Source organism: Aedes albopictus, chromosome 2 (assembly GCF_035046485.1).
Source record: "Aedes albopictus strain Foshan chromosome 2, AalbF5, whole genome shotgun sequence".
NCBI lineage: Eukaryota > Metazoa > Arthropoda > Insecta > Diptera > Culicidae > Aedes > Aedes albopictus.
The window spans coordinates 215,624,313-215,643,600 of record NC_085137.1 but is presented as its reverse complement, the minus strand read 5'-3'; the positions used below and the strand labels follow the sequence as shown (position 1 = coordinate 215,643,600).

General features: G+C 43.6%; 1 protein-coding gene across 1 annotated transcript; it reads left to right on the top strand.

Moving 5' to 3' along the window:
- The first annotated feature begins 1,286 nt into the window (after positions 1 to 1,286).
- Positions 1,287 to 11,892, top strand: LOC109420226 (ATP-dependent DNA helicase PIF1). The gene is made up of 3 exons (XM_019694564.3): positions 1,287 to 1,722; positions 9,542 to 10,287; positions 10,606 to 11,892. The coding sequence occupies exons 1-3, from the start codon at positions 1,539 to 1,541 to the stop codon at positions 11,659 to 11,661; spliced, it is 1,986 nt and encodes a 661-aa protein (XP_019550109.3). The 5' UTR covers positions 1,287 to 1,538; the 3' UTR covers positions 11,662 to 11,892.
- The last annotated feature ends 7,396 nt before the right edge of the window (positions 11,893 to 19,288 follow it).

Here is a 19,288-nt window from a genome sequence, read left to right as displayed (position 1 = left end):
AAGTGTTGCTCAGAATTCCTCACAATTCCTCAGGATTTCTCCCGTTTACACCAAAGTGTAACCTGGCATCAGTTTCAAAACCGGAAGTGTTACATGTGCTGAAGGAAAACAACGGAATACAATGGAAATATTTCAAACAGAGTTGTCCAGAATTTCTCAGAGTTGCTCACGATTGCACAGTGTCTTGCCCCAAGACGTCATTCAATTTATTATGTTTGTATTGTAAGAACAATGAAAAAACATTAGGATATATTGTTTTCTCTTGCAAAATGCCCTAAAAATGTCTCATAAAAACACAATACATTCTACTGTTTTTCGCGAAAAAATGTATGAAAATTTTCTCAAAATTTTATGGTTAAGATACACACTAAGATCAGCTCGGTATTTTTTCCATCTTTTTACTGAGTTCTCAACAGCAGATATAACTCGGTACGCTCGGTTGTTTCTTTTGCGGATATTCTGTAAATGAGTTACCGAGCTCAGATAATAAACTGTCAAAAGTTACTGATACACGGTAATTATCGTTACTGGTGAACGGTAAATACGATTACCGAGTGTACCGAGATAAATCTGCTGTTGAAAACTCAGTAAAAAGATGGAAAAAATACTGAATTCAGTGAAAAAATTACTGAGCTGGAACATCTGAATCTTAGTGTGTACATAACGACCACCATTTTTTATTGTAAAACTGCCATTTACCATTCGCCGAATGGTATAGAACAATAGGGGTGATGATGAGTGTGCTGTGCAATTTACAATATGTTTAATGGTGAATATTTTTCGAAAAATTGGTGTTGTAACAATAAAATTTATTGTTTTTTTATGATATTTTTTATCAGGGCTGTCTTGCCCCTAGGTAGGTTCCCGGGTACCAAAATTCATAAAAAAAATGGATTTTGGCCCAGTTTGTCGTAAAGATTAGGAATATGGATTATGACTTAAGAATCAAGAATAGTTAGGGTGCTATTACACTCTTTGCCCAGACGCCAAATATTTGACCACTTTTGACAGATAAATTTTGGCAGGTTGTTTGACTCTGTTTGTCCCTATTCGTTTTTCGAGAGCGACAAATATTTTTGTTTGCCAGGTACACCTTGGTCAAAATTTAACTATCAAAAGTGGTCAAATATTTGGCATTGGTCAAAGAGTGTCATACTAGCTTTAGGCAAATAAACGGACCATTTGAAAATAATGTTCGTTCAAAATAATATAACCATCCGTTGCAGCGCCCCTCGAAAACGTCGCACGCGCACGAAGGAATAGAGCTGAGCGATATCGACGTCGGCTCGCCTCGCGCGGGAGCAGATGTTTCGCGCGGATTTGAAATCGGAAAACGTCAGTTTGTTTCTTGTTTTCGTTCGACCGTCGTTGGTGGCGGATGCGTGTTTGGTTTCGTGGGCGCTGTTGCTGATTTTCGCGTTTTGGTGCTTATCCGCTTTGTTAAACGCGTGTCGTTCCGTTTCTCAAGCGGCCAGTGCCTTCCCGCGACCAATTTCGTCCGATCGTGCAGCGTGTTTTGTGATAATTATCCTGGTAAAATGGATCCCAATAATGCTAGTCTCAGCTGCGTGGCGAACATCGTGTGGAGCAACAACCTTGGAACAACGATCAAGAAAGCGGTCTACAAACAGGCCACCCTCCGGCTGGTTCGGAACACGCTGAAGGAAATGTTCCTGGAAGTTTCTGGCGAAAAAGTGAATCCGATAAAGCTGAAGCTGAAAGGTGAGTTGGTCATGGGTCATGGGGATGGATGGATATCAATTTTTAGTCTACCTACTAAATAATACGTTTTTAATGTAATAAGAAATATTCTAATTGGAAATTCGTGATTCCAATAACGGTACATTGAACCTTCCGAGACATGTAATATAGGTACTTCTTTCGTTATGCGCTAGACTTTCTAAAAAATAATCAAACTTGTAGAATAAATGAACAGGTTACAGACAATAAAAAAAGAGAACAAATAAATAAAAGCGTTGATGAAAAACTCGTATTGAGAAAGAATACTTCTCTGAATTCCCTTCCCTTATTGGTTGATTTGTACATCCTTTGATTGGCCAAGAATACCTAAACGTGTGGTATATAAGGTGAGCATTACGGTACATCGAGTCCACTCTCGATTCGGACGCGGAACAGCGAGCATCTCCTGCAGCAGCAAGAGTTGGAACGAAGCCCTACCTCGCACTCCTATTTAAAGGCGTGCATCAGTCCATCGAGCCCACTCTCGATTCGGACGCGGAACAGCGAGCATCTCCTGCAGCAGCAAGAGTTGGAACGAAGCCCTGCCTCGCACTACTATTTAAAGGCGTGCATCAGTCCCTCGAGCCCCACTCTCGATTCGGACGCGGAACAGCGAGCATCTCCTGCAGCAGCAAGAGTTGGAACGAAGCCCTGCCTCGCACTCCTATTTAAAGGCGTGCATCAGTCCCTCGAGCCCCACTCTCGATTCGGACGCGGAACAGCGAGCATCTCCTGCAGCAGCAAGAGTTGGAACGAAGCCCTGCCTCGCACTCCTATTTAAAGGCGTGCCTCAGTCCCTCGAGCCCCACTCTCGATTCGGACGCGGAACAGCGAGCATCTCCTGCAGCAGCAAGAGTTGGAACGAAGCCTTGCCTCGCACTCCTATTTAAAGGCGTGCATCAGTCCATCGAGCCCACTCTCGATTCGGACGCGGAACAGCGAGCATCTCCTGCAGCAGCAAAAGAGTTGGACCGAAGCCCTGCCTCGCATTCCAGGCGTGCGGCGTAGAAGAACTCGCCGGTGCGGATAGCCCTCTTTTTCAAGCAGCGCTTTCCTACCACTGTCGAGGCTTCAAGATGATGCCAGTTCACGACAATGGCGCAGTCGGTGGGGACGCTAACCCTCCAGAGAAAAGGTGAGTTAATTTAATGTGTATATTGTGTTGTGAACAGTGCAAAAAGAAGAGAATAGATAAGGGAGATATAGTGTAAAAGATGGATGAAAACGAGTGACTCTTATAGGAAAGGAAGAGTTTGTGATACGAAAGTTCAATGAAATGATTCTCTCATAGAAAAGGGAGAGAACAATAAATGATTGAAAACAGTTTTGAGAGACTCTTATAGAAAAGGAAGAGTTTGATTAGTGGAAATGCCGGAAATACGAAAGATCTCTCATAGAAAAGGGTGAGATCGAAGGCTTGGAAAAAAAAACAACAAGTTAACTTGGAACTTAAAACTTAACTCTCTAGATGTGTGGTTGGATCGACTTTAGTTGGTGAAGAAAATGTGCGTTTAAGACTATAAAGAGCGTTTTTGTTTACTTCACAGGGCTGTAAAGGAGAAGCCGACAAAGAAATCGAAGGATGAGCTGTCGAAATCGAAATCAGAACGAGAAAAAGGTCGGAAAGGGAAGGAGGAATCGTCTTCGAAGAAAATGATGAACGAGCTGTTGAAAGTGAAAGCGGAACTGGAACGAACCCGTAAAGAGAAAGAAGAATTGAGTCGAAGTTTGGCCGCCACGGGTCAGGACAGGAATTTCGCCGGAGCAAGGTCGAGTACAATGCGTGACGATCTGGTTAAGGGAAACGAATCATTGCTCATGACGATGAACAACATGTCGCGCAGCAGTTTGAGTATTCCGGAATGCGTGCCAGCATCCGGTGATACAGAGCTGAACAAGAGAGTGTACGACCACTGGAAAAATGTCTTCAACGCTTCAATGAATCTCATCCAAGCAACTGAGGAGACCACCAAATTTGATTTGTTCAGAATCAAAGCAGGACCGTCACTACTGGAGTTGCTTGAGGGTACATCTACCCAGCCAGGAATGCCGGACGCAATCTTGCTTCCGTATTCGAATGCAATTGCTAGGCTTGACGGTTACTTTGGCTCGCGAGCGTACATTCTGTCACAGCGCAGCAAACTTGCGAATATGGTGCAGAAAAGTGGTGAAGTTAACATTGAATATGTGAAGAGAGTGTCGGCAGCATCAAAGCTTTGCAACTACAGAGCGGACGAAGAATTTGAAGCTATTTCTCGTACTCTTACCAGAGGATCGACGGACGGCCGAGTGAGGACTTTGGCCTATCGCGTACTCACCGACGGAGGAACACTCAATGAACTTATCGATCAGGTTCGCATTCGGGAGGTTGAGCTTGAGAACGAGGATGATTACCAAAGGCTTCATCAGCAACGAACAGCAACAGTGGCTGCAGTATCACGGCAACCGTTCGACCATGGAAACTACCGTCGGGGTCAGTTCGAGCAGACCAGAAAATTCTCAGGTGGTCGGGGAAGGGACGTTTTCAACCGAGGCCCGGCAAGAAATCAACGACTCACCCAGTCATGCTGGAGATGCTGGAGCGCATACCACACACCTGAAGATTGTTTCCATCGTGACAAGGTATGCCGCAACTGCGATCGACGTGGGCACATTGCGCGGGCGTGCCCCACACAAGTGAAACAAGAGCCACAAAAACGTCGCTGGACTGCGGACGAAGGTGAACCACCGACCAAGATAGCAGCCATTCAAAAATCGGAAGAGGATAAAGAGCCACCGCAGGTAATGGAAGGAAATCATGAGTAAAGGATGATAACGATATGTTTTTGCCTCTTTATTACATTTAATGAATTCGTTTTCGTTTATGTCATTTTTTGTTAAACAAACAGAAATTAAATAAATAAATGCAATGTAAGAAGAAGAAGTTTTGTTGTTGTCATTGCAGGTCGTTCGTCCATTATCAGATGATCAATCGGCTGAAATAGATCGAGTGGAATCTTGTGTATCAAACAGTGGACCTGCCTATATCTCCGCGTTCGTTGCCGGAGTGAAGATTCGATTTTTCATCGACTCTGGTGCGCAGGTTAACACTATTACGCAAGATTCTTTTGAAGCTATTCTGCACGATGAAGCAGCCAAGCAAAACTTATTTGAGCTATGCTACGAATCAGACAAGCCGCTACGAGCGTACGCAACAAATGGAAGCATTGAAGTGATAGCTACCTTCTCTGCGGAGCTTTTCGTCTCGGATGACCGACCGGTCACAGTGGAAAAATTCTATGTGATTGATGAAACAAGAGCCCTCTTGGGCTTTAATACTGCCATGAGATACAGTCTACTGGCAATAGGACTCGACGTACCAGTGAGAGAAATCAGCGAACAAGATTGGCGTTGTGAGTTCTGCGTTCACAGCATAGAAGCACACAAGGTACCGGAATTTCCTAAATTCAACGTACCACCAGTTACATTGAGTTATGATACGTCGATGCCCCCTTCAAGGAACGTGTACACACATATCCCTGCCGCATTCAAAGAGTTGACAAAGCAAAAAATAGTCGAACTGCAAGACTCCGGTATAATCGAGAAAGTAACACCGGATATGGACAGAAGATTTTGCTCATCACTCTTAGTAATCCCGAAAGGAAAGTCAGATATTCGTCTCGTTGTGGATCTACGCGGCCCGAATAAATGCATCCATAGAACACCGTTTAAAATGCCGACGTTCGAATCAATATTGATGGAGCTGCATGGGGCTCGGTATTTTTCCACGATTGACCTAACCAATGCATTCTTCCACATCGTCCTCGATGAACAGTCCAGACATCTTACGAACTTCTTTGCGGGGGATGCGCTTTACCGTTGTTGCCGATTACCGTTTGGCCTAACAAACGCACCAGACATTTTCCAGGAGGTAATGCAGACTACAATCTTAGCTGGGTGTGAAGGAACGGTGAATTATCAAGATGATGTCTTGGTGTTTGGCAGGACAAAAGAAGAACACGATCGAAACCTGCAGGAAGTTATGCAAAGATTTGATTATCACAACGTTAAAATCAATCACGGAAAATGCGCATTTGGAAAAGAAGAAGTCAAGTTCTTGGGATTCATGTTGTCAAGTAGGGGCTGGCAAGTAGAAGATGAGAAAATAGGAGCTATAAAGAACTTTCGAAAACCCGAGTCCCAAGCAGAAGTGAAGAGCTTCTTAGGTTTGATAACCTTCATTGACCGCTTCATTCCTCTACGAGCAGATAAAACACGGCATTTGCGTGAATTGGCGAATGCAGACATTTTTTATTGGAACCAGGACTTGGAAGATGAATTTAAATTCTTAAAGAGCAGCGCATGGAATTGTATCAACACCCTGGGATACTTTTGTCGGGACGATGAAACGGAGTTGTTTGTCGACGCCTCACCCTATGGGCTAGGTGCCGTTCTAATCCAGTATGATAAGGATTCCAAACCCCGTATAATTGCATGCGCTTCTAAAGCGCTAACAGTAGCTGAAAGGAAGTATCCGCAAACGCAAAAAGAGGCGCTGGCCATGGTATGGGGCGTTGAACGCTTTTCTATGTACCTGTTAAGCATTGAATTCACCATCCGGACGGACGCGGAATCCAACGAATTCATTTTCGGAGGGCTACACAGAATAGGAAAAAGGGCTGTATCACGGGCTGAAGCGTGGGCGTTACGTTTACAGCCATACAACTTTAAGGTATGTTAAAGTTCTTTTCAACAGCAATCATTTTAAATTAACCAGAATATACATAGGTTGCCAGAGTTCCTGGAGAAATGAATCTAGCTGACACGTTATCCCGATTGTTGGAGGAGTCGCAATCGTCAGAACCGTTCGATGAAGATACGGAAAAACATCTCCTGTACCTTTTGGATGCCGGAACATTGGAATTCACTTGGAGTGACATTGAGACAGAAGCTGAAAAAGATGGTGAATTGATACAGGTATGTGAAGCGATCAAAACTGGACATTGGGATAAAAGCCTGCGGAAATACGAGTCGGAAGCCAAGAATCTGAGAGTTCTGGGAGCCCTAGTGTTCCTAAGAGATAGGGTAATTCTACCGTACACTTTACACGAAAGAGCCCTCGAGTCAGCCCATCAAGGACACATGGGCGCGGCTTCTATGAAAAAAATTCTAAGGAATTACTTCTGGTGGCCGGGCATGGCTAAACAGGCTGAAGCGTTCGTCAAGAGATGTGAGACTTGTTTGCGACTATCCAGAAAAAATCCACCCGTTCCTCTGACAAGTCGCGAGTTACCCGATGGACCATGGGAAATTCTCCAGATCGATTTTTTCTCATTTAAAAACTGTGGGTCTGGAGAATTTCTGGTTGTTGTTGACACTTATTCAAGGTATTCAAATTTATGATCATTGTGAACTTTAAATAACGCGAGTTCTTCCTTTAGGTACTTGCATGTTGTGGAAGTCAAAAGCACCGATGCCAACAGCACGAATCAAGCGTTAAGCAGAATATTTGAGGTGTGGGGTTACCCGTTGGCAATCTGCAGCGACAATGGCCCACCATTCCAGAGCGAAAACTTCGTCAAAACTTGGGAAGACAGAGGCGTCAAGATCAAAAAATCCATCCCATTGAGTGCCCAATCGAATGGGGCGGTAGAACGCCAAAACAAAGGACTCAAGGATGCCCTTACTGCGGCAAAGATCGACAACGTCAATTGGAAGATAGCGTTAGAAAAATACTTGCATATGCATAACAAAGTCAGACCATTGTCGCGATTGGGTGTTACACCTTTTGAATTATTGGTGGGTTGGCGTTTCAGAGGAACGTTCCCGTTCTTATGGGAATCTCTTCCGGCAGACAGCATCGATAGAACCGACATACGTGAGAAGGATGCGGTATCTAAACTTGACAGTAAAATATATGCCGATAAGGTTAGAGGAGCAAGGACATCGGATATCGTAGTCGGGGATAAGGTACTACTGGCACGAAATGTGAACCAAAAAGGAGAACCAACTTTTGCGGAACATCGTTACACAGTTTTGGCTAGAGAAGGTGCGAAAGTTATCGTACAAAGTGACCGGGGAGTTCAGTATTCAAGAAACGTTCAAGACGTAAAGAAGATTCCAGTAGAGCTTGAAGAGAAAGATTACAATGAGACAGAAGTAAACGTGGATTTGCCTGTAATTCAACTTCCTGAAGTGAGACCAGATAATGTTAATACGCAGTCAGAAATTCTTGATCGACCAAAACGGTCCACAAAAAAACCCTCTAGATTCAGTGACATGGTTTTGTATTCCATTTTTGATTAAACAGTAGAGAAGAAGGGTATTGTAGAATAAATGAACAGGTTACAGACAATAAAAAAAGAGAACAAATAAATAAAAGCGTTGATGAAAAACTCGTATTGAGAAAGAATACTTCTCTGAATTCCCTTCCCTTATTGGTTGATTTGTACATCCTTTGATTGGCCAAGAATACCTAAACGTGTGGTATATAAGGTGAGCATTACGGTACATCGAGTCCACTCTCGATTCGGACGCGGAACAGCGAGCATCTCCTGCAGCAGCAAGAGTTGGAACGAAGCCCTACCTCGCACTCCTATTTAAAGGCGTGCATCAGTCCATCGAGCCCACTCTCGATTCGGACGCGGAACAGCGAGCATCTCCTGCAGCAGCAAGAGTTGGAACGAAGCCCTGCCTCGCACTACTATTTAAAGGCGTGCATCAGTCCCTCGAGCCCCACTCTCGATTCGGACGCGGAACAGCGAGCATCTCCTGCAGCAGCAAGAGTTGGAACGAAGCCCTGCCTCGCACTCCTATTTAAAGGCGTGCATCAGTCCCTCGAGCCCCACTCTCGATTCGGACGCGGAACAGCGAGCATCTCCTGCAGCAGCAAGAGTTGGAACGAAGCCCTGCCTCGCACTCCTATTTAAAGGCGTGCATCAGTCCATCGAGCCCACTCTCGATTCGGACGCGGAACAGCGAGCATCTCCTGCAGCAGCAAGAGTTGGAACGAAGCCCTGCCTCGCACTCCTATTTAAAGGCGTGCATCAGTCCCTCGAGCCCCACTCTCGATTCGGACGCGGAACAGCGAGCATCTCCTGCAGCAGCAAGAGTTGGAACGAAGCCCTGCCTCGCACTCCTATTTAAAGGCGTGCCTCAGTCCCTCGAGCCCCACTCTCGATTCGGACGCGGAACAGCGAGCATCTCCTGCAGCAGCAAGAGTTGGAACGAAGCCTTGCCTCGCACTCCTATTTAAAGGCGTGCATCAGTCCATCGAGCCCACTCTCGATTCGGACGCGGAACAGCGAGCATCTCCTGCAGCAGCAAAAGAGTTGGACCGAAGCCCTGCCTCGCATTCCAGGCGTGCGGCGTAGAAGAACTCGCCGGTGCGGATAGCCCTCTTTTTCAAGCAGCGCTTTCCTACCACTGTCGAGGCTTCAAGATGATGCCAGTTCACGACAAAACTCTGGGTTGCTAAATAAAATTTTAGCATGATAATGGAAATTTGGCGCCAAATTTACAATTGCTTAGGTTGGTGGGCTCCAAATTCTAGATTGGAGTTAAAGATCAACCTAAGAGCTTTTCAGCTCATACTAGTGATTGCGTCTACAGCTTAGAACTTATTCTTAATACCAAAATCAATTGGAATGCTCAAATTGGGCCTTCAATCGGTATGGCAACTAGTGCATTTCGATGACGCTCCAAATTATTGATAGAAAGTAGGGCAAAAATGATAATGCAATTTTATATTGATATAACGTTAGAAAACCTGTCCTCAGAAAGCAATTAGGTGTTCTGACTTATGTATTAATGTTTTTTTTAGGTATAAAGGTACACTCCAAATTTATGGCAGAGGGAAAAGCTACTATCGAATTCAACGAAGAGAAATGCTCCTGCTTCTTATCCAACGCTCCACCTGGTTTGCTTGTGCAATTCCTAAAAATAATCTACATCAAGATCACAACCAATGAAACTTCAAACGGAGAAACTAAAGAGGACATGCTCAAAAAAACCCGCGCCCATTTGCTGTCCGGGAAGGCGAACCAATTCGACGACATCAGTCCGGTAACGAACGCCGAGCTGGCTCGTGCGAAAAAACTGGCCGTTGGAAATGGATCGGTGACGACACCTTCGCCACCACAGAAGCGAAAGAGACTTTCCGGCGAAGAACAGAGACCAGCTCCGAAAAAGCTCTACGTTCCGTCTCCGCTAACCTCGACCATTGAATCGGAGGTTTTGAACGAGCAGCAGCGCATGATCCTGGATGCGTGCAAGGCGGGCCGAAGTGTTTTCTTCACCGGTTCCGCCGGAACGGGGAAAAGTTTCCTGTTGCGGAAGATCATCTCGACGCTGCCACCGGACGGAACGGTGGCCACCGCATCGACGGGTGTGGCTGCTTGCTTGATTGGGGGCACGACGCTGCACGCTTTTGCGGGGATTGGTAGTGGTGAAGCGGCGCTCAGTCGGTGTTACGAAATGGCCACCAGAGCGAATAGCGGCCAAATATGGCGACGATGCAAGAGACTGGTGATAGACGAGATTTCGATGGTGGACGGGAACTATTTCGAGGTAGGTTCTATAGTCTCTTATCGGGTATACTTTTTAACAATAAGTTTCTAGAACATGTAACATTGTTCTAAAATGTCTAGAAAAAGTACTTTGTTCACAAACACACATAAATCCCATTGTTTGAGCAGTTGAGACAAAAGTTTGTTCGGCAAATTTTCTTTTAATAGCAGTATCTACAACTTTTCAAAAGACGATAATTGATTTGAATTAATGAAAAATTTTAGGTATATCAATCACATAAGTGATAAATTAAATAGAGGGGGTCGATTACTAAATTTGGGCAGTTTCTAACAACAGATTATATTTTTCTATCAACAGAAAATCGAAGCTGTTGCGCGTTACGTTCGTAAGTCCGATAAACCTTTCGGCGGAATCCAACTGATCTTATGCGGAGATTTCTTCCAACTGCCTCCGGTGGTAAAACAGGACTCTTTCTCCAGAAATGCGCTAAGCCAAGACCAGGATAACAAATCCGGAGCTCGCTTTTCGTTCGAAACCAAAGCCTGGCAAGAGTGCGTGCAGCAATCGTTCGAATTGACTGTGGTCCACCGTCAGAAGGATCCAGCTTTTGTGTCGATTCTCAACAGTATTCGGATTGGTCGGGTGACGCCGGAGATCCGCGACCGACTGACAGCAACCTCGAAACAATGCATAGAGATGGAAGGAATTCTTGCAACGCAGCTCTGTTCCCACACAAATGATGCAGATCTCATTAATCAGTCCAAACTGAACAATCTCTCGGGAGAGGAGAAGACTTATCATGCAATTGATAGTGATAGCTACATGACAAAGCAACTGGACCAGCAGGTTCAAGCGCCGGGGAAGCTTATTCTGAAGGTGGGGGCCCAAGTGATGCTTCTGAAGAATCTCAACATTGCCGAAGGGCTGGTGAACGGTGCCCGCGGAGTGGTGACCAACTTCGTCCAAGGATACCCTTTGGTAAAGTTCAAGAAACGTGACCTTCTAGTGAAACCGGAAAAATGGTCCATCAAAACGCCTGGAGCCGTGATTGTCACCCGCTCGCAACTCCCACTTAAACTAGCTTGGGCATTCTCCATTCACAAATCTCAAGGTCTAACTCTGGACTGCGTCGAGATGTCCCTATCCAAGGTGTTCGAAGCGGGTCAGGCCTATGTGGCGTTGAGTCGAGCCCAGAGTTTGGACAGTCTTCGAGTGCTGGACTTCGACGGCAACCAGGTGTGGGCCAATCCGAAAGTCTTGGAATACTACCGGGACCTACGGCGGCAGATACGAGACCGGGAGTACGTCACTCCCATGGCTGTGAAGAAGAAGGACGGTGGTCTGAAGAAATCCCTATCTGCGATGGGGCTGACCAAATCTCTGATGAGTAAACCACTAGTGACGATTAACTAGGCGAATTGTATATGTACTATGACTTTTATTTTTTTCTCTATTCATTCGCGTATTTATGACCTTCCGTATGTTTTAAGGCGCAATATCATTCCGCACAGCGAACAACTGAACTTGAATGCATCAACTAGATAAATTTGTACTTAGTATTACAAAATAACTAAAAATATAATGTGACTATTTCAAAATATAACAAGTATTAATAGGAGCAACCAATATAACAATTGACTCGAATTTTTCGTTATTATTGTTTTGTACCATAAGATGACAATCAGCTTTTCCCAATGCACAGGTAGGGAATCGCGCTACTTGGGCGGTGGCTTCTATTTTCGTCTGTTTTCCACTATAACTCAGTCAAAATTGAACCAATTGACACAATTTTTGGAATGCAGTGAAATAGATATAGTATCTACCCGTGTACAACATTTCAAGTCAATTGGTTCAAAATTGACTGAGTTATAGTGGAAAACAGACGAATATAGAAGCCACCGCCCAAGTAGCGCGATACCCTAATTTTTGATATAACGCCTCTGCCTCGATATAAAAAAGTACATTCTTAGAGGTTTTCAGTGGCGTGACAACATAGGTGCCAAGACTGATTCAGTTCAGAACCCGTTGTTCAAATTTCTGCTCTTCACAGACCAATGTTTAAATGGAATCGAGATGTTTCCCACTTTTTTTAAAATTTTGCATTGCCAATGAGTAGTAAATTACAGCCGTTAAGACACGCTGGTCGGAAGAGAGGACTTTTCCGTCCAATCATCGGTACGGAGAGCTTTCATTCCGCCACTAACGACAACAACCTAAGATTAGTTAGCCTTGCTACTGCCACGAGGATGACCGGCCATTAGTAGCAACTGCTTTGTACGCAAGAATATTCGCAAGCACACCTGGAGACACCCAAATGGCGAAGTTTGCAATCAAATCGACCAGAGCTTTTTTGGGGTCCCAACCAGTCTTGTAAACATTCGCATCGTTGCTGCTTACTTCCCCGGTGGACGCCGGTGCTCCGACTGGACCCAATTTCAACGTGACATCCGTACCTTGACTAATCATGACGTTCCCTTCTTTATTACCGGAGATCTCAATGCTAGACATCGTTACTGGAACTGTGCCAAAAGCAACAAAGCTGGGAATATTCTGTTCCAGGAAGCCGCGCAAACCGGTTTGAACATCCACTTTCCGGACTCATCTACATTTGTTCCATCTGGACGTGGAAACCCGTCAACATTAGATATCGTGCTTTCCAACAACCTGGTGAATATGTCAAAAGCCAATCAAGCTGAACGAGCTGTCGTCCGATCATCTACCAGTTTGCTTCGAAATCAGTCTCTCGGCAATCCCGGAGACAATCACATCCACCGTTCGTTGCTATCCAGTTTGCACGGCCTGCGTTCCAAAGGGTGGTTAACGCAAGACTTGATCCAATCGATCTTCTGTTCGCCAACATCCAGGATGAAGACGGAGTTAATGCTGCTGTTCGTTGCTTCAAAGAGGTTCTTCTCGATGCAGAGTCCATCGCTGTGCCGGCGATCGCCCCCCGACCGTACGAAGTAGCGCGTTTGCCTGATGAAACTAAACTACTCATCCAACTTCGCAACAGGCGTCGGCGGCAGTGGATGAGGACAAGAGACCCTATGCTGAAAAACATTGTTCTGGCACTCAACGATCGAATCCGCACGGACTGCGCAAATGCTCGGTTCAGCAAGTTTGCCGATACCCTTGTGTCAATGGAACGCGGAGACAACAAAATTTGGCGCATCACCAAAGCGCTGAAGAACACCAACAAATACAGTCCACCACTGCGAAGCGGAAACACGTTAGTAGCTTGCCCCAAGGATAAAGCCCAACTGCTTGCGGAGAGTGTTTCGCTTGCTCATAACAACCAGTGTGTTGACGACAGGAACAACGCGGAAGCCGTGAAGCGATCTGTTGAACAAATCGATCAATCACCTCCAACAGCTGACAATTCCTGGTTAGTCCGTCCCAAAGAGATTGCCAATATCATTCGCAACCTGAAAAACAAAAAAGCTCCTGGTCATGATGGAGTTAAAAACTGGCTTCTAAAACATCTTCCACGGAAAGGGAATGTGGTCCTCTCAAAAATTTTCTTTGCTTGCTTTAAACTGAGCTACTTTCCAAACGACTGGAAACACGCTATAGTGGTCGCTATACCAAAAGCAAACAAAGATACGTCTGTTCCGACAAACTATCGACCCATAAGCCTTCTACCGACATTAAGTAAGGTTTTCGAACGAGTAATATTAACCCGTATCGAGAAACACTTGGAAGTAACCCGCATAATTCCGAATGAACAGTTCGGCTTCCAAAAGGGGCACTCTATCAGCCACCAAATTGTTCGGCTAGTGAAGGAAGTGAGACGGAATTTTCAACAAGGGAAGTCATCAGGGCTGATACTTATCGACGTCGAAAAAGCGTACGATTCGGTCTGGCACGGAGCAATCTTGCACAACATGATTCTTGGCAATTTCTCTATGCTGATCCTCAAAATGGTTCGCAGTTTTCTGAAGGACCGTACCACAGAGAAACAGACGTCACACTCTCATTGCCTCCCATCGATCACCTTTTTAACGGTTGATTCAAATATTTAGTAGTAGGTCGATTGACCACTCGCGGCGCTGGTATTGCGGTAAAATAGAAAAAATCCAACGGGGTTGCGGTGGTTTCGACCGTTGCAGTCGTTCCGCAAACGTCAAAAGTGCTCGGTTCACGCTAAAAAGCACTCACTCACTTAGTTGCCATAAAATTCAAAAATAATGCAAATTGTTCCATTTATGGTTTATGTAATCACAATTGGTGTTACAATAAGTAACTTATTTTTAAACTATTTTAGGTGTAGTTTCAGCATTTTTTTATGCAGCTGAACGCCGTTAAACACAATTAAAATTTTCAACAATTTATTTTTATTGATAGGTTGTGTGCATACTTTTGAAAGTGTGTAGCAGTTTGACGTTTGCGGAATAGGTCTTCTTTGTCTTCTTCACTCCGCCAGGTTGGAAGATTTCTCTGGAGAAGCAATATCGTTTTTGCTCCTGTTTGACGTTTGCCCACTACCGCCATCTAGTGGCGGCCCGGCCAAACACAGTACGTTTAGCATTGGGCGATTATGTTTTCGTGACGATGTTTTTTAATGAAATTTGTTCTAAGTGTTACGTCTGTTTCTCTGTGACCGTACGTTCCAAGTCTCCGTTAACGGCAGTACTTCCAATCGAAAACCCACAGACAAACAGACGTAACACTCTGATGATTCCCATCGTACATCAATTTAACGGCCTATTTAAAAATTTGATAGTTGGCCAACTGACCAGCCGTGGCGCTCGTTCGTTTTTGCTCGAGTTTGACGTTTGCCCACTACCGCCACCTAGTTGATGGTCGGCCAAACTCAGTCCTTTTAGCATTGGGCGAACATGTTTTCGTGACTATGATTTCATTCGAAAAATGTTCGAAGTGTTACGTCTGTTTGTCTGTAGAAAACCTGTTCCATTTGGAGTCCCTCAAGGGTCTGTGCTGAGCCCTACACTATACAACATTTTCTCTGCCGACATAGTTAAAATCAACGGAGTCGAGTACTATTTTTTCGCCGACGACACCGGATTTTTGGTCTCTCATCACGATCCAGCAGTTGTTGTCGACACTCTCCAGGAAGCGCAGAACTCTATCCAAGAGTACCAGAGAAAATGGAAGGTTAAAGCACAGAGAAACAGACGTAACAAATTTCATTAAAAAACATCGTCACGAAAACATAATCGCCCAATGCTAAACGTACTGTGTTTGGCCGGGCCGCCACTAGATGGCGGTAGTGGGCAAACGTCAAACAGGAGCAAAAACGATACCAGCGCCGCGAGTGGTCAATCGACCTACTACTAAATATTTGAATCAACCGTTAGAAAGGTGATCGATGGGAGGCAATGAGAGTGTGACGTCTGTTTCTGTGTGGTTAAAGTCAATCCTGCCAAATCACAAGCTATTTTCTTTACCCGACGTCGGACCCCTCGACATTTACCTCAAAGCCAAGTTTCCTGCGGTGGTGTGGATATTCCGTGGTCTCAAAATGTTGGCTATCTCGGCATGACGCTGGACCCCAAGCTAAAATTTGGCTGCCACGTGGCCAATTGTCTCCAGAAATGTGACAAACTCACTAAAATGCTGTATCCGCTCGTCAAAAGGCGATCTCGACTGGATCGCAACCTGAAGGTCCTTCTGTACAAAACCGTTTTCCGAACTACGGTTGCGTATGGATTTCCTGTCTGGTACGATTGTGCACAATCGCACCGGAATAAAATCCAAGTCAAACAAAATCGTTTGCTTAAAATGATGCTGGACCTGAGTCCTTTCCATCCGACTGAAGAAGTACATCGGCTTGCTGGAGTGGAGAAAATCGACAACTGGTTCCGGAGACTTATTCCTAAATTCCTGCAGAGCTGCGCCTCATCTGTTAATCCTCTTCTACAAGAGCTGGCCGTTTAGACATGTGATATTAGATTTAAGCGTTTCTTTCTATCATTTTTTCCCAAGCTAATTTAAAGTTTTTTTTTCAAATTTTTCTTTTTTCGTCGAATTTTTGTTAGTTGTTGATTAGTTGTCTTGGATAAGTTTTTGTTCTATGTCATTGCTGTAAGGAGTTCCATCTCAATTGTTGAATGTAAATCACTAATTGTATTTGTTAAGATACAAATACCTAAATGTTGAATTGAATTGAATTGAAAAACTTTTTACTACCTTCATTTCGCTGCCGCAGTTGGGTGTCAGCTTGCTTTGTTACATTCGTGCGCTACCGTTACCTCTTACACACAACACGAACAGTAGAACGAAGATCAATAAACAAAAGAAAGGGCCAAATTAATGTCATCTGACACAATGACATTTGTCTAATAGCTTTACGCATAGATTTACAGCCAATTCAGATTATGAATGTTAATATTAGTTTATTCTTGCATGTTGCATTGAATACGACACACAGATGGGCAACAAGCTCTTATTATGGAAGAAGACAGGAATAACAAAAACCGAACCGTCTCCCGAAGCCGCTATCGTCGTGAAGTGCATTCGTTTGATATTTTTGTTTCGGACAGTAGTTTGATTGCTTGTGTTGCGAATGTCGCAGACAAAGGAGGCCGAATATCGACGAAAAGGTTCAAATGACTGTGATCTCTAACAAGACTGGTCCCAACATCGACCCAGAGCACTATCTCGTAGTTTGTAAGATTCGAGCTCGGTTATACCGATGGATGTGCTTCAACATCCAAGTACGGTTGCTGACTAGTACTTACAGGGGATAGACAAAATAATCGGGACAGGCAAAATTTTCACTTTTCAAAAAATGTTCAACTGGCTGTAATTTTTCGAAAAGTGCATCAAATACTCTCAATTTTTTACTGTAAGTTCATCAACTAGTTGTGTATCAGTGGTCCAAATTTGGGAAAGATCGGGCCATTCTCCACGAAGTTATAAAGATCCTTGGAGAAGGTGAAATTATCCGGTAGCCAACTTTGAGCTGTTCCCAAGCAACACACATGTTATAATAGAGTTACGACAGCGCAAGTTTTGGTTGTATTGAAGTTTATTTCATGTAATTCTAACATTGTTTTGAAATAACGTAAAATAAACTTCTATACAACCAAAAATTGCGCTGTCGTAACTTGTATATAACATGTGTGTTACTTGGGTTATATCTCCGGAACTATGACATATATTGACATATATTAACATATATTGACATATGAACCGAATGCAATGAAATTTTGACCATTTATGACTTATATAATGAGCTATGAAAAACCGTTGACCTAACTTAAAATTCTTGACACGGAAGAAAATTACAACGATTACATTATTTTTCTAATAAACACCAAATTATCTAAAACTTCAACATCGTTTCAAAATTCAAGATGCAAATTGTAGTTCATTTAACTTCCCTCTAATTGACATATATATGAATGTGTTTTGAAGGAAAGTAACAAAATAGCCGCCAACAAATTGAAAAAATAATGGAATACCGTGTAAGCACCAAACTTTGCGCAGAGCCAAACCTTGCGCATTTTAGTGAGCACTATCTGCTTGAAAGGCAATATTTCCTAAAGTCTTTTAGAAAAAAAAAAGTTCACATTATGAACCAGCAGAATGTTTGGCGATTTTTTGAAAAGTGCGCAAAGTATGGTGCGTTTACGGTACATATCAAAAAAAAAAACAATTTGCTAAAAAATCACGAAAAAAAAAAATAAAATCGCTATAACTTTTTCTCTTGTTGAAAATTTCAAGTTAAGTCAAATGTTTTCCAGATTTCATTATATAAGCCATAAATGGTCAAAATTTGATTGCAATCGGTTTATTAAATCCGGAGATATAATAGCTCAAAGTTGGCTATCGGATAATTTTACCTTTTTCAAGAATCTTTATAACTTCGTGGAAAATTTTGCCTGTCCCGATCATTTTGTCTATCCCCTGTACATCTGGAAGAGCGGATAAGTGAAATCAACGAGAGCGAGAGAATTAGACAAAGAACTGCACTTATTTCTACATTTTTTTCTCTAGTTACATCTACTGACTTCTTTTTATAAAAATGGCTGTCCTTTGCCAGTAAACGCGATAGGTTGTAGCACAGACAAACAGACGTAACACTCTTCAAAACGACTTGGCACATGCATTTAACGATCAATTCAAATTTCATTTGATTTGCGCGATTCTTCCACCAGAGGCGCTAGTGTTCGATCGCTTTGACGTTTTCCAGTGTAAACGTTGCTGAATGATGCAAACGAAAATTACAGGTGATTTGTGTAGTAGTGTGTGTGTGTTAGACAAACATCAAATCGAAATTCATCATGGCCGACAGTGTCTCGCGCGGTTCTACCAACAGGTGGCAGTGTGCTCATGAAGATGATACTGGGCAAAAGTTTTTGATGAATTTTCTCAGAGTTACGTCTGTTTGTCTGTGGTTTTATCTTCAACTGAGTTTGATGAACGCTACTAGTCAGCAGGGATGATCTTCGCATCTGCATCAGTTGAACCATTCTGAATGGCCGTCGTGAAAGTATCACCAAAAGCGCCACTAACATTTTTCTTTTATATTTTCATGTATCTTTTTTTTTTTTTTTTTTTTTTTTTTTTTTTATTTGTGAATTTTAACTTATTGCTAATTCTTCACACATTCATGTATCTGAGTATCATGAGTGATAGCAGTAAGCAGGGATAGCAGCGAAAAATGGAAGTAATGCAGTACGACGGTGGTGTGGTACTGGTAAAAATATCGCTGGAAATGAGCATTGTTTGTACTCAGTCATATCTAAGACGTGCTCCCAAATGTCAGGAAAGGAAGAATGCATAAAGCACTAATCTAGAAAATCCCGGGGAAAAGTTGAAAGACCGTATTTCACGTGGAAATCCAGCGGTAGACAAGAGGTGGATATGGACGGATGTTCGTTGGAATTGGAAGGACATTGGTAATGGCAGAGCCGAATTTAAGAAAGCGACGAAGCGATTGTAGCAGGAGATGGTGAAGTTGGACTACGAAGACGATTTGCTAGAAACCGCAGACAGCAAATGACATAGGCTTATCGTATTTCAATGGAGATGGCAATGAGGAAGAAGCAGCATCCCAAGAATATAACCAACA

Excerpts from the sequence above, each read along its gene's own strand:
- LOC109420226 (XM_019694564.3), top strand. The coding sequence starts at position 1,539 with ATGGATCCCAATAATGCTAGTCTCAGCTGCGTGGCGAACATCGTGTGG. Across the intron at positions 1,723-9,541 it reads GATAAAGCTGAAGCTGAAAG|GTATAAAGGTACACTCCAAA; the intron begins GTGAGTTGGTCA and ends TGTTTTTTTTAG. Across the intron at positions 10,288-10,605 it reads TGGACGGGAACTATTTCGAG|AAAATCGAAGCTGTTGCGCG; the intron begins GTAGGTTCTATA and ends TTCTATCAACAG.